The sequence below is a fragment of the Urocampus carinirostris genome, chromosome 8 (genome assembly GCF_059441175.1).
Source record: "Urocampus carinirostris isolate Australia breed hairy pipefish chromosome 8, RoL_Ucar_1.0, whole genome shotgun sequence".
In the NCBI taxonomy this organism is placed as follows: Eukaryota; Metazoa; Chordata; class Actinopteri; order Syngnathiformes; family Syngnathidae; genus Urocampus; species Urocampus carinirostris.
The window spans coordinates 39,178,897-39,193,885 of NC_142356.1; the positions used below are offsets into that span (position 1 = coordinate 39,178,897).

General features: G+C 36.5%; 2 protein-coding genes across 4 annotated transcripts; one reads left to right on the top strand and one right to left on the bottom strand.

Annotated features, from left to right (window-relative positions):
• The first annotated feature begins 3,052 nt into the window (after positions 1–3,052).
• Positions 3,053–12,960, top strand: unm_sa25545 (un-named sa25545). 2 transcript variants are annotated; one of them, XM_088342658.1, is made up of 8 exons: positions 3,053–3,211; positions 3,380–3,467; positions 6,908–6,961; positions 7,018–7,065; positions 7,211–7,340; positions 7,419–7,579; positions 11,643–11,804; positions 12,793–12,960. In XM_088342658.1, the coding sequence occupies exons 1-8, from the start codon at positions 3,155–3,157 to the stop codon at positions 12,828–12,830; spliced, it is 738 nt and encodes a 245-aa protein (XP_088198784.1). In that variant the 5' UTR covers positions 3,053–3,154; the 3' UTR covers positions 12,831–12,960. The 2 variants fall into 2 exon arrangements, with proteins under 2 accessions (XP_088198784.1, XP_088198785.1); XM_088342659.1 differs by having other exon boundaries at positions 3,383–3,467.
• rhbdd2 (rhomboid domain containing 2) lies at positions 12,073–14,753 on the bottom strand. Of its 2 annotated transcripts, XM_088342657.1 has the most exons (2): positions 13,716–14,753; positions 12,073–12,458 (listed from the first exon to the last, which is right to left on the bottom strand). In XM_088342657.1, the coding sequence occupies exons 1-2, from the start codon at positions 14,568–14,570 to the stop codon at positions 12,315–12,317; spliced, it is 999 nt and encodes a 332-aa protein (XP_088198783.1). In that variant the 5' UTR covers positions 14,571–14,753; the 3' UTR covers positions 12,073–12,314. The 2 variants fall into 2 exon arrangements, with proteins under 2 accessions (XP_088198783.1, XP_088198781.1); XM_088342655.1 differs by lacking the exon at positions 12,073–12,458 and having other exon boundaries at positions 13,482–14,753.
• Positions 14,754–14,989: the final 236 nt, after the last annotated feature.

The following is a 14,989-nucleotide window of genomic DNA, read 5'->3' on the forward strand; positions in this document are numbered from 1 at the left end:
CCAATAATATTTTTCCTATATGAAAAACAACAAACGCAAAAAAGAATCTTAAAATAATTAAAATAAAGTATCTGTCACGTCTGTTAATCTCACTATTTTAAAATACTTGCTGCAATCGAACTTATTAACTAAGTAATGGTTGATGTATAAAGAAAAAAAAATAAGTAGGGTGATGATTTTGCTGAAAATGTGTTTTTTTATATTTTACCTCTTTTTTGTACATTTCTAAAATTGCTGTAAAATGTGCAAAAATGAGGAAAACAATTGACTTTCCTGACTATGCTAGAGGATGATTTGGCTTATATAAAATATATCTTCTTTTAGAAAAAAGAATTATTTAGATAATAAAAAATAATATCTATCAGGTCTGCTACTTCCTATTTTGCTTTAACAAATAAGTAATGATTGATCATATTAAACATTTATTATTCTTTTTAATAAAAAAATAATTGTCAAAACTAAAAAAAAATTATATCAGACACATTTGAAATATATATTTTTTATCAGCTACCCCTGACAATTCCCCCAAAATAAACATCAAATATATAAACTATATACTATTAACATGGTTAAAAAATATGTTAAAAAACAGTCAAACGGGGAAAAAAAGTAGATTATGATTATTGTTCAAAATTATGATAAATACTTATCACGGAAGATTTTGCTTATTTGAAAATTTGTTTTTTCTATTTTAACCTAAAACACTTACTTACTTAATATTTAATGTATAAAAATGAAAACACGATATTCAAAATAAATGAAAAAAAATGTATCTGCATTCAGAACAAGAACATTTTTTGAGAAAGTATAATATATATATATATATATATATATATGTTTATATACATATTTCTTTCTTTTTTTTTCTTCTGTTTTTTTTTTTTTTAAAAATTTAATTTTTTTTGCATTGCTGTTTTGATCTTTGAAGATAATCCTTTTTGGTCATGCAATTATTATGTATATTATGTCTTGGGTTTTTTTGCCACAGTCTGCCCCAAAATAAAGTCTTTACTGTTACTACACTAATACTTCGAAATGAGAGAGTGAACCTAGAAGTCAATTCCTCATAAGCACGAAGATAAGTTTAAAACATAATTATAATGTCCTCACCTCAGGTGGTTTGATTGCATCCATGATGTCCGTGGAACGGTTCTGTAAGTGCAATCTGAATGTGAAGGTACCTCCCTGGAGGTTTTCACATCGCAGAGAGCTCCAGATAGATAAGATGAACACACCTTGCCGGGATTTCTTGCAAGTGCAACTGTGAGGGTGTGTTGCAAGCTCTGATGGTCCTGAATGACATGCTTTGTGTACGTGTGTGAGTGTTGATCACTGAATTGATCCTTTTCAAAGAGCCAGTCATGGGTCAACAATGTGCTAAGTTTAAACCGTGGATGGGCAACTACGGCCCAATGGGCCGCACGAGGCCAGGCTTTTTTATCTGGCCCGCCAAAACTCAAGTCATGTTTTTTAGTCAATCACAAGCGGTTTCAAAAGACTGTATAGACAATACACAGACATTATCAATATAAACTAAAGGGAATAACAGAATGTCTGGTCGACAGCTTCCCGAGGTCAACATCATTCAAAAGATATTGAGTACAAGTGTGTTTTAAGCCTAAATTTAATCTGAGAGGGCAAAGCACTCCTGAACCTTGTACTTCTGCACCGTGGGACTGCACGCAGACAACCCAGCCGCCGTGCCGTTCAAATTAACAATATATAGAAATATAAATAAATCAGTACATGTGAAAAACAAAAAGGGTACAAAACTGCAATCAAACAAAATCACATGACAATTCAAATGAATATGTAAAAGTACAAACAAATAAATAATCACATGAACATGAAAAAGGGATTCAAAACAATATTGCTGAAATCAAACACAAAAAAATGGCAATTTTAAGTCACAATATACGAAAACATAAATAAATACACGTACAAAAAATATACACAACAATAATTCTGAAATTTAAAAAAAATAACGACAATTAAAATGAATAATGTATAAAAATATAAACGAATAATTATTGAAATGATGTATGAGTAAAAATGGATACAAAACATGAACTCTGAAATTAAATAATGAATGAATTATGTTTATTTATTAAGGCACAGCACAAAAGAGCCTTAATCAAGTTGAAAAAAAAGAAAACAATGAACCATTTGCACACAAAAAATACATATACAAATACACAGAAATGGCAGTTAAAAAGATGATATATAACAAGATAAATAAACATGAAAAGAAAATGGTCACAAAAATTAATCACAGTGAATTACAATTAAATGGCAATTAATTATTATTATACTATTACGTACAATAAAGATTTGCCACAGACAGCGCTTGAAAGAAAACATATGCAGTACCAGTGTTTTATTTTACTCATTGGTATAAAATAGCACTTTTATATTCGTTTTTGTATGTAACTTCATTTATTGTTACATTTATTTTTTGTTTTGTTGTTTTTACCTGTATCAATTTATTCATGCATCTGTATTTTTTTGTTTTTGTTTCAATTGCATTATATTAATTTTACATACTTTTGCTTATTTTTTTATTGTGCTAAATTTGGAGGCATTTCAAATAATCATTGTCATTTCGAAACACAATGCTACAGCGATATCTAAGTTTCATGTTATTGTATTGCAACATTTTATTTCATTTGAAATTACATTAGCTGAGCAATCTAAAGTCGCAATAAAAACTGGTTTTAATTTTTTAATGAAAAATAATTGGGGGTCCGTACTCTTATTTCTTGATGTTTGATAAGACATAAAAGATAAAACTCATACTTGTGACAAGACTGATAAATGTCACTAATATTGATTGACCATCTGCAGTAACCGTTTAAACCGCTGAACAGCAGTCGCGAGCAATTTCTGAGGCATACACAACCCCCAAAAAATATATCTATATTAAAATAATAACAATGTTATACATACTGTATGTTACTCTAAATATATCATATTATTGTGTATTTTAATTAATTTAGGTTATTTTTAGGTTATTCACTTGTTTCCAAACCCCCGACAAATGTTACCTTTTCATTTCCGGGTTACGTCACACTCAGCGATGACATTGTCGCAAACAGTACTCACCCAGTGCGCCCCCTTTTGTATCCACAAAACATCCCATTAATAATTTGAAAACATGTCGTCCACTACTGTGGACGGTTTTAACGAGCAGCGACCGAGCCAAGGAGCACAGGTTAGCTGCATGCTAATAAACATTAGCCGACCCTTGGCATATGCTAACTGCCTTTAGCTTTTTAGCTAGCTCGGGGGAAGGTCCAGTGGTCCCTGCAAACATAAAGTTGACAAAAAGCAATTTCTGCATTTGTAGTGAAATTGTATTTTTCTTTGTTTTCTCTCCCAGCAGTTGCCCCTCAGCACTAATTACATCCCAACGGAGGAGGAGAAGCGAGTGTTCGGGGAGTGCAACAACGAGAGCTTTTGGTACAGGTGTAAGTTTGCTGCAACTATTTTTTTCAAGACATTTTTATCGAAAAAAAATTCACGAGTGCCTGGTCTGATCATTTGCTTAAAGGGACAGTGTGTAGTATTAGGTTTCTCATAGTGGTACTGAAAAAACTTTCATTTAGTTAAAAAAAAGATTTGAATACTAAGCAAAATTACACGAAGTCAAGTCATTTTTATTTGTATAGCCCTTAATCACAAAGAGTCTCAAAGGGCTTCACAGGTTATTACACAGACTATTTTTTTCAGACTATTATTTCATTTCATTTTCATTTCATCCCCTGATCTGGAACCAACACGAGGGCAAGGAAAAACTCAAAAACTTCAACATGGGGAAAATGAAGAAACCTTGAGAACGGACCGCACATGTGGCATCCCCCTTTCAGGATTACCAGACAGCAAAGGATGTTGCAATCACAAATAATACTGAGATATTGTCCACGAAAAGTATAGGTTATTCATATGCCTATTTATTAAGGCACATATGCTAACGAAATATCATACCAATGTTAATCATTATAAAATAATCATAGGTCAAGAAATGTGTATTTCTTTTACATAATGCAACCCCTACTTAGTTCGTTACCATGTTTGTCTGCCGTCTTGTTGCATGCATATTTTTGTTTGCATTGGACAACAGTGCCATCTAGTGGTCAAATGTTACACATTGCGTCTTTTAAAAAAAACAACTGGTATCTAAATATCATTTTAAGTTTTCACGGTTTGAGACTCTTGTTAGAAAGAAAAATCCTCACCCTACATGTCAGATTATTAAATCCAAGACCCTTGCTATAAAAACTTATATAGTACCTTTTTTAGTTTATATGAAGGAATGATGAAATGTATAGAGAATCTCATTATTTGTACTATTTAAAATAAGTAGGTTTTTGGAATATAGCTAAATTTTTGTAAAATAATAGAAAATTGCAGAAAATGTAGTTCATTTTCTAAAATGTTAAATGGAGTTCAATATCTTTGAAATAAAATCTAATTTTAGGAGTACTGAGAGCTGTATTTAATGATCAAGCATATTAGACTGAACAAAATTGTACATTAATCTCACAATTTTCGCACATAATCTGTTCCATAACTACCAGTGTTAAGTGAATTTATGCAAATTAGAAACCATACATGTTTGTGTACTACAGTGTAACACATGTAATCTGCTTAATTGTGTTTACCCGGAATATTTTTATGCTGCAAAACACTATGAGACTCTAGTACAGACACGACTTATATTTGTGTATTGGTTGATTCCTCTGGGGCATTTCACTTTTCTGTCCCCACTGCAAAAATACCACAATCCATAAATAGTGGATGTAACAGTTGTATTAATCCATATGTAGTGTAAGTCTATCCTTCCTGAAAGCCACATAAAGCACCCCTGTAATCAAACCAGACACAAAAATCGAGACCACTTTAGGAGCGAGAACCAACATGTTGTTTAATTTTGGTGAGTGATAGGAAGTAAATCATCCTTTAATTCAGGGGTCGCGAGCCAGATATCACTCTTTTAATGAGTTAAAATAGAGTAAAATGCTATTAGAGATAAGAGAGAGCAGTGCAATTTTTCTCTGCAGCCTTCCAATATTGATGATCTTTAAGTCCAGTGTAGTACGTACATTACCGAAACAACACTAATGATTCAAGCTGATCGGTCCCGAATATGAAGGGCACAGTTTTGACGACAGTTTACAGTTCACACCGGTATTGGCTGAATGTTGCTCAGAAGAAGTTTGTCTGCTGCACTAAGGGGAAAACACGTCCATAAACTTTTTGTTTGCACTTTTTTGTGACATTTTTACAAAAGAAATCTGCTCGCACTTTGTTTTGAAACCATTATTTACAAAAAAAATGATGGTCAAAATTAGTCTCAACGATCTTATGTAACTGGGAGGAAGACAATTTTAAAGTGGTATATTCGTTGATCTGGGGCACATGTGGCATCCCCCTTTCAGGATTACCAGACAGCAAAGGATGTTGCAATCACAAATAATACTGAGATATTGTCCACGAAAAGTATAGGTTATTCATATGCCTATTTATTAAGGCACATATGCTAACGAAATATCATACCAATGTTAATCATTATAAAATAATCATAGGTCAAGAAATGTGTATTTCTTTTACATAATGCAACCCCTACTTAGTTCGTTACCATGTTTGTCTGCCGTCTTGTTGCATGCATATTTTTGTTTGCATTGGACAACAGTGCCATCTAGTGGTCAAATGTTACACATTGCGTCTTTAAAAAAAAACAACTGGTATCTGGTATTGGTTGATTCCTCTGGGGCATTTCACTTTTCTGTCCCCACTGCAAAAATACCACAATCCATAAATAGTGGATGTAACAGTTGTATTAATCCATATGTAGTGTAAGTCTATCCTTCCTGAAAGCCACATAAAGCACCCCTGTAATCAAACCAGACACAAAAATCGAGACCACTTTAGGAGCGAGAACCAACATGTTGTTTAATTTTGGTGAGTGATAGGAAGTAAATCATCCTTTAATTCAGGGGTCGCGAGCCAGATATCACTCTTTTAATGAGTTAAAATAGAGTAAAATGCTATTAGAGATAAGAGAGAGCAGTGCAATTTTTCTCTGCAGCCTTCCAATATTGATGATCTTTAAGTCCAGTGTAGTACGTACATTACCGAAACAACACTAATGATTCAAGCTGATCGGTCCCGAATATGAAGGGCACAGTTTTGACGACAGTTTACAGTTCACACCGGTATTGGCTGAATGTTGCTCAGAAGTTCTTTGTCTGCTGCACTAAGGGGAAAACACGTCCATAAACTTTTTGTTTGCACTTTTTTGTGACATTTTTACAAAAGAAATCTGCTCGCACTTTGTTTTGAAACCATTATTTACAAAAAAAATGATGGTCAAAATTAGTCTCAACGATCTTATGTAACTGGGAGGAAGACAATTTTAAAGTGGTATATTCGTTGATCTGGGGCACAAGCTCTGGCATTATTATTTCATAATTTTCATCAAATAAGCTAATGTCACAGAGTGACATAAAATGCGCTGAAAAATTAGCTATTGTCTGAAGAACTGGTTTGGCGGTTGTGCAGAATTTTGTCATGGTATTATATAGCTCTATCAAAAAAAAAATCAAAATATTTTGCATTTATGGCTCTTTGGGTCAAAAACATTCCCGACCCCTGCTTTAACTAATCTATCGATGTCATTCGTGCTGGCCCCCTTGATTGGATCACTCTATTCATTTGTATTGCTCTGATCAGCACACAGGGCAGTTCTCGGATTGGTTTGATTGTGCTGGCGCGTGTTAAGTAACGCCAAAATTCAGTTATGTACGTAAAAATCCGCAAAACTAATTAATAGAAAACAATTTGATGCAAGCCACTTCTCTCTGACCATGATAACCTTTTTTTTTAAATAAGTTTGCTTCCTTTGCAGCTGTGCCTTTCTCTGTGGTGGCCATGGCAATCACTCGAGCTCTAGTAGCCAGAGGTAAGACATGTGCTTATTCTATGAAACAGTTAGAATAAATTGGTTTTTCCGTTTAGGATCGCTCTCTGCATCTCCAAGATTTGGATCAATACCCAAAGTGGCCTGTAAGTGTGGAGACAATTACCATTTAGCATTCAAAGAAAAAAAACTATAGTTCCTGGTTATGTTGAATAGACTTTAGACTAACATGATAAACATTTCCTACAGTATTGAACGCAGCATTATTTTTAAATGGTGTGTCCTCTGCAGTTGCCGGCTTCTGCGGCTACATGGCGGGGAAAATGTCTTACATGAAGACGTGTCAGGAGAAGTTCAAGAGGCTGGAAAATTCCCCTCTGGGAGAGGTCCTTAGACAGAGAACAGGACTGTCGCCACAATTGTGTGTTCTAACACTAACTCTTCACTTAAAGAACCAAAAAATCAGGTCCCTAACAGCTATTGTGATGGTCCTGTCCAGGTCTAAAGAGGCTCCGTCAGAGCTGAGTGATCCTGACCATCAGAGTTATGACTCCATGTTCCAGTCGGCGGGCATGCCAGCTTCCTCCACGGAACTTGGATACGGATTAAGTTCTGACGCATCTGTTCCCATGAGGAGAGCAGATGATATTAATGTGCTAGGTAAATAATACCTTCTATGCATAATCAGATATGGTCAGAAAACATAATGTATTTTCCAGACTAAAAATCCCCTTTTTCCCATCGTTTGGCCAGGGGTGCACCTTGTACTCTGGAGCAGGGGTCCCTAACCTTTTTAAAGCTGAGAGCGACTTATCGTTAATGAGTGGCACGAGGGGTTACCAGTTTTAGATGTTATAAGATGACAAGTTATCTTGTTGTTACTATGATATCACCAGGTAATAATTAAAGGCATGAAAATTGCTCACCTTTCGTAATAATTCAATGTTTTGAAGTCAAAAAGGGTGACCTATATGAATTGTATATATCCAAGGGTAAAAAGGGTTACAAGAGGAGGGGGGTTGTGAGATTTTGCAGAGAATGAACCCGGCGTTTGAGACGCTGCGTTCGTGCAGGCAGGAGTAGTTGCCATTTGGGCCATGCAGCTGTTATGTCAAAAGTGAGGATCTCCGCATATGGCAGATACAGCAACGGATAAATCAAACCCAATGTTTGTGTTTCTAGCCAATTGGGGTGGAGAATGGTTCACTGCAGCCCAAAGATCATGATGCACAGATTAGACATGAGACGATGCCATAATAGCAACAAGAATGTGTTGCAATGAGTCGTTGCAGAGTTGCCTAGGAGGGTATTGCACATACATGGAATAAAAAAATCAATGCTAACTGATTAAGTGCAGCTGGAAATGGTCTGGCTCAGGCATTTTGGCTTAATCAGTTGCATATTTGCAAATCCTAATTTTAGTTCCCTTATTTTCTTTTCGTTTTATTTAATTGATTTTTCGTAAAGAGCAAATGTCTCTTTGACTAGGAAAGGAATGAATAAGAATAGTATAGTAATGGAAATACTTTAATACCCTTGTCAAAAATGTTATTGAATACCTTCTTTGCAAGTTGATGTGTCAATTTTTAGAATCTCACAAACAGCTTTGATATTTAATTCATAAAGGTCTGATTACCATTTGGCACACTTACATAATTGGCATAGAAATAAAAGACATAGCTATAAAATGACTGTTGCAATTATACAGTCAACAGATTTAATAAAATTACAAAACAGTATGTAAAACTTTAATGCAGGATAGTTCGAATACTGCAACATATCAAGAAAGTCTATAGAAATGTTATAAAACCCATTTAGTTTTCACAGTGCAAGATGTGTCCGAGGATAATATTAGCCTAGTTGATAGCCTGGTTAGGAGCAGGCTAGCTGCATAGAATACACCATCAACTTAACCAAGTCGGGCTAAATTTGACATGCATTCTTGCAAGTGACTTGAGGCTACATTAATTAACATTAACAATATTTTGTTTGGTTGTACTGTGTACTGGAACATTTCTCCTACACACTCTTCTCGCCCTTTTAACCCTAGACCCATTTTCATGCCTTTAATTATTAGCTGTTACGTTAAAATAGGCCTATTCAACCACTAAAACATCATGCCAGTTCCAAATCAAATTTTCGGGAAAATCACTGCAAATCACCGAAATCTAATCGACATTGCAATGTGACGTAATGCGATTGTGTAATCGCAAAACACTACATTTTTTTCCAAGGATTTATAGACAGAAACCTTAACAAATCTCTTCAGAAGAGGGCGCGGTCTTCTTAAATTTAACCCTTAAGCGATCCTGAAAAAATTACCTTAAATCTCAATCCAAGACGTACCCAAAGTAAATTGAATGCTGTTGTTTAACCGTTGGGAGAATCTGGACGTTTTTTGTCTCTTTTGAAAGGAAACACTCAAGTTTTGTCCCCGACTGAAATAGCTCTGCAAGTGCTATTGACATTGAGTAATTTAAGTTGGAATATGCAGAAATAAGGTCAAGGTTGATCACCATCTGAAAAACTAAACATTAGTATTTTATACATTTTCTAAGGGTATGTCTAGGCGTGACTGGTGACATCTTCCAGATACCTTTTTGCTTCTCAACAGTGTCTGCTTGCAGGCGGGTTAAAGCATGCCACTAGAATTGACACTGCTATCGGTTAGTTAGTGTGTATAAGGGAAAAATGTGAAGCGCATTCTAAAGCGCTTTGGGAGGTCTTCATTGACTTGAAAAGCGCTATATAAAAGTAGACAATTTTTTTAGAATTAACCTTTGAATGCATAAATGGAATGAAAAAATGACCCCACGGGTTGTTATTTTTCAAAATCATAAAAAAATAAAAAACTTTGGTCATATTCCAGGTATTCCTCATAAAACATGTTCATTACTTGATGCCTTAAGGATTTTTTTCCCCCAATTTAGTAGCGACTCCACTCATGAAAGAATTAATGTACTGGTAGGCCATGCATCCAAGGGTTAAGTACTTCCATAAATAACGAAACTACCACAAAAAAATGCACCTTTCTTTAAAATAGAAAATTGCATGGAAATTGCAATACTGGTCTGAAAAATCGCAATTAGGTTTTTGTCTCTAAATCGTGCTATCCTAATCACAATGACACATCACTGGTGATCAGGACCTGTCTGTGGGTTATCAGGTGTTCTTAGGTGTATATGTGGTTCCTGCGGGCACCACGCTGGAGAGCCGTGCTCTGAACCAATATATGTACTTGTTATTTTCACACTAAACCACAAAAAGTTGCTTCAGGTCAACTGAGAAGTGCTAAGCAAAAATGACACCAAAGAATCATATTTATTGGATTACAAGGTGCAAATGGCAAAATACGCAGCCAAAAACTAATTATACAGCTGAAAGAACTGGATATTTTGGGTGACATAGACATTTTTTTTTAACTCTTGTAAACTTAGTTTGGTGTTTATTCTATAGTTATCAGCACTCCTAACATAACAGACACATTCTTTCTTGTATCATGTAAAGCAGTGGTTGGCAACCACCGGGCCACGGTCCGGTACCTGACCTTGGGTCGTTTGGTAACTGGCCACACTGAATTGTTAAAAATAAGCCTTGTTTTTTTTGATCATCCCGTCTTTATTCATATATACATCCATTGGGTGTGCGTTACACTGAGGTTTTACAATAATTGAATCTGACATCATTTGCTCAGCAATGGGAAGCGAACGCAGATGGCAGCGTTGAGAGCGCTGTGTTATAACCACAACGTTATTATGATTGTGGATGACATAGGAAAGGGTGTTAGATTTTATCTCTTCACCCTATTTTACTCACAGTGCCACATTGGACAACGTTGTAATGGAGCCTTATGGGAAAGAGTTGAGCCAAAACAACGTCATACAACATGGTTGGTTGGATCCCTTAACCGCTTAGTTTGTAGGGGCACCATTTCCTGTGGTGTGTCTTGGGCAAGTACAGCCTGGTGGCGCCCATCCCTCTCCAGGCCAACATAGATTTCTACACGGTCTCGAACTGTGGACCTTTCGCATACAACGTTGGAACCATGACTAAAAAAATAGTGTGATGATGAACTCGAACATCTTTTCCTATGGAAATTAGATTTTCAGGGGTCCAGTGTTTACAGTGTGTATTTGGGTTTATTATTATTGTTGTTGTTGTTGTTAGGCCATGCCTTAGAACAGACCTGGGCACTCCGGTCCTGGAGAGCCGTATGTTCTGCATGATTTTTGAGGTTTCTCTGATCAAATACAGGTGATTCCAATCACCAGTATCGTTAACGAGCACTTGCTAGCTTGCTAATGAGGTTATAATTTGTATCACCTGAGTTAAAAAAGAGCAAACTTCAAAATCTGGCAGGACGTATGGCCCTCCAGGACCGGAGTGCCCAGGTCTGCCTTAGAATATAGTTTGAAATTAAACTGATCAGTGGTACAGAAAAGGTTGCCAAATACTTATGTAACATAAACATACTATTTGGCAAGTTTTTGCTGCCATTTTAATTTCAATTGTCGTTTTATATTTCAAGTCATACAGTGTTCTTAGTGTTGGATTTTATCAAATTTTCAATGCAATTTATAGTCTGCAAAACACGGTAATGCTTATCCGGCTTTGATTTTAAACTAGATCCCAAGAATAGTATGAAAACATGGTCAAATCTTAATTTCGGATTCATATCAGAGGTGTCTTTGTATGACAACTTGTTTCAAACGGTCACCTACAGGTGAATCCTATGAAGAGGATAATGAGCCCAAGAAGAAGTCCATCCTATACGAAGACCTGCGAATTAAAAACCGGGAGAACTACGAAGTCACTCTCACCCAGAAGGCTGAGTCCCTCCTCAGAACTACCCCTGAAAAGGAGCCAGAAAGACCAACTAAAGCTGGTAAAGAATACACAATCCTCAATCAGGTCTCGATCATTATATCGTATTTTCACGACCAGAAGGCGCACCTTATTAAGGTGCAGTCTCCGTAGCTGGTTCTATTTTTGTTTTTAACACTTATCCTGGGCGCATCGCACAATAGGGCAGAAGTGGCCTCAGTTGTGGGCACTTCTGTTGTGCCTAAAGCCTTCGTGTGAACTATGCTTCCCAACGCAGCAGTGTTGTTGACGTTTGCATGTCCCAATAAATTCATTATATAAAACACAATCTTTTTTTTTTGTTTTAATAACGCCAATCAATAATCCTTTGTAAACACATTATAGAGACGATAGCAACATACGTTCTGTTGGAAAACAGTGCATGTTCACGCATAAGGGTATCTGATTTTGCAGGGGAGTCGCATTTAGGCTGCTCAGTCTCTATGATCTTCAGTGTAAAAAAAGAAATCAACACTCCATATCGGAAAAAAACTCTGAAAGCATTCAATGGCGGGAAAATTGGGTTTTGGATCTAATTAATATTTGGAATGACAACTCTCTTCAGCCTCCAGTAGCAAATAAACACTAAAATTACCATCCATGACTTCTTCCGCAAACAATGCATTGCGTGTGACGTCACGTGTCCTCTTCTGCACAAACAGGAAGCTTGTGGCATCTAAACATAAAATGCTTGAATGATACAGGAGATCGCATACAAGTTTCATTGAGTTGAAAATGTGAACGATCTCACCCAAAAAAAAAAATCAGCTTTCACCCAGAAATGTCTTAAGTCTTAGGTATGACTCGGCCACAAGGCTCGAACCAATGACCTCCCACTCTTGGGGCGGGTGCCCAACCCTAAAGTCACCACTTTACATCACACACAGGGCGCACCACACAATAGGATGCGCCGCACAATTCAAAGAAAATCTGAGACTTGTATGTGTGCCCTGTGGTAGTGAAAATACGATAATCAAAAAAATGAATAATAAATTATTCTTTTTTTTCAGCGAAGAAGAATATCTATGGAGACCATTGGGAAGAATGAGGTTTTTTCTGTGTGTGTCCTTCTCAAGAATTAAACCAAAATGCATCAAGTGTAATTCATATTCAAAGATTAAACTTTTTTTTCTTACTCAAGATCCTTTTTTTTAAATAAAAAAATCACTTTGTCGAAAGTACAATGTTTGATGCTTTTGAGGGTCAGCTCTTATAGAAGCTTATTTCTGACATGCCAGCAACATAAGAAAAAGAGCTGTAGATCATTTTTAACTGGTTTCAAGTTTTGCATATGGTTACTTTAGGGACAGTGTGCATTAGTTGACCACCACATGTCGCTGTTTGGCAAAGTGGAACTGAAAATGAGTGCTAAAGGCAAGAAGATGAATACAAACTAGACTCAAGTGACCAAAATGCACAATCTTACTTGTCATTATTTTGCCCAGACGTTATAACTCCCCACCCAATTCCTCTTCCCAAATGTGATCTGCCCTGAAAATCTTTGCTAAAGGATAAAAGTTTTTATGTGCTCTGAGATTATTTTATTAAAACATAAGTGTGCCTTGGCTCAAAAAAGGTTACAAAACAGTTATGTAGAACATTAAAGTTCAGGGGCAAATTTGTAATTAAATACATTTTAAATTTGCATAATATCCAAGTGATTTACTGAATGAAAAATACATAGAAATGGAATGCAAGCTCCTTTGCTAACATTTTTTTAATATTTATGAAGCACACTCACAACAATCATTTATCTTAAATGTATGTTATGTTAATTAAAAAACTATAGCTGAGAGTGACTGTGAGGGGCCTGTAAGCAGCTGTGTCCATCACTTGTCCCACTAAGAGTCTGTGTAGAAGGAACATGAGAGATTGGCGAAGCTTCTGTGATAGGATTCGACCAACCTTCATACATTTTCACTGAACTACCCACCATGTTGGCACTTGAAGCTGGCACGTAGACCTGCAATGGGTAAGATCCAGGAGTCGGGTTAATCCGAGGCAGGAGTGTTTTCTTCCTCTCTTCTGTGGACGCCGGCACAAACGGCACCAATCTCAAGCTCCTCAGCATTCTGCAAGGTGGCGTCTTCTCCACAAGTCCTGCCCTGGCTTCAGTGATCTCCACAAAAGAGAACCATCCTCTTCCGTGCAGCCATCCGACCAGAATGGCAAACAGATTACACGGGAGCACTGTGTGTGGAACGACCAAGTTTGTGATGAACACAAACACCAACGGGAGAGCCATGGTGGGGAAGCTGATCCCACAGAGGAATGCTTTGGTCATTTTTGTGTGAGTGGTGGTGAGGGCCACGCACGCAAGGGCCATGGGGACCAAGCCCTCCGTGGGTATACTGCTTTCCTGCAGGAGATCTAGGAAGGCGTACGACAAGCCTGTAAAGGTGGACATCAGGATGCAAGTGAAAAGGAACCGAACGGTGCCAAAGCCTTTCTCCAAGCTACCGCTAAGGAACACCATGGAACAGATGCTGAGGAGGAGTTGAGTGTAGGTTCTGTGGTAAAAAGGGTACGTGAAGAGTGTGTGGATGTGACCTTTAACAAAAACATTGGCGCCAACACTGAAAGTCCCCTGAGACAGGTCTAAGTAGTTTTGGATGACGAACGTTGCACATGACGTCAGTGTGATAAGTATCATCCCGCTCGTAATCATGGGAATCATATCTCTAAAAAGATGCAATATCGTCATTTGACACACAGTCATCTTTTGATTCTCTGACTCCAAACTAGAGTAAAATATATACAGGTTTGAACAGACAAAGCATTTAACCATTCAAACCACACGAGCACATAATCCCGAAAGTAAGGTATTTGTTAAACAGATAATCGCAATTTAAACCACAACAACATTACACAATACAGCAATTCTAAACACAGCAACAAATATTGCTTATTTTGATAAACAAAACACTATGAATATCATACACAGGTTATACTCCGGTCTGGGTTGCCACCCTTCCCCATTTCCTAAAGAACTTCCGGTTACGGTTTTTCACGATTTTGTATAAAAATGAAGTCTGTCGGTGAGGGTTGCTCCTTTACAAAGTTCTCGTTGACCAGTTAATTTTCCTGAATTGTTTAAATCTTTTCAAGGGAAAAAACCTAAAATTCAGTTTTTTTTTTTTATAAATACCAAACACGAATTTAACTGCACTGATTTAAATGCTACATTATTTTGAAAATAATAACACA

Coding starts and splice junctions, on each gene's coding strand:
- unm_sa25545 (XM_088342658.1), top strand. CDS start 3,155: ATGTCGTCCACTACTGTGGACGGTTTTAACGAGCAGCGACCGAGCCAA. Junction 3,212..3,379: donor GACCGAGCCAAGGAGCACAG/GTTAGCTGCATG, acceptor TTTCTCTCCCAG/CAGTTGCCCCTCAGCACTAA. Junction 3,468..6,907: donor CGAGAGCTTTTGGTACAGGT/GTAAGTTTGCTG, acceptor CTTCCTTTGCAG/CTGTGCCTTTCTCTGTGGTG.
- rhbdd2 (XM_088342655.1), bottom strand. CDS start 14,570: ATGGTTAAATGCTTTGTCTGTTCAAACCTGTATATATTTTACTCTAGT.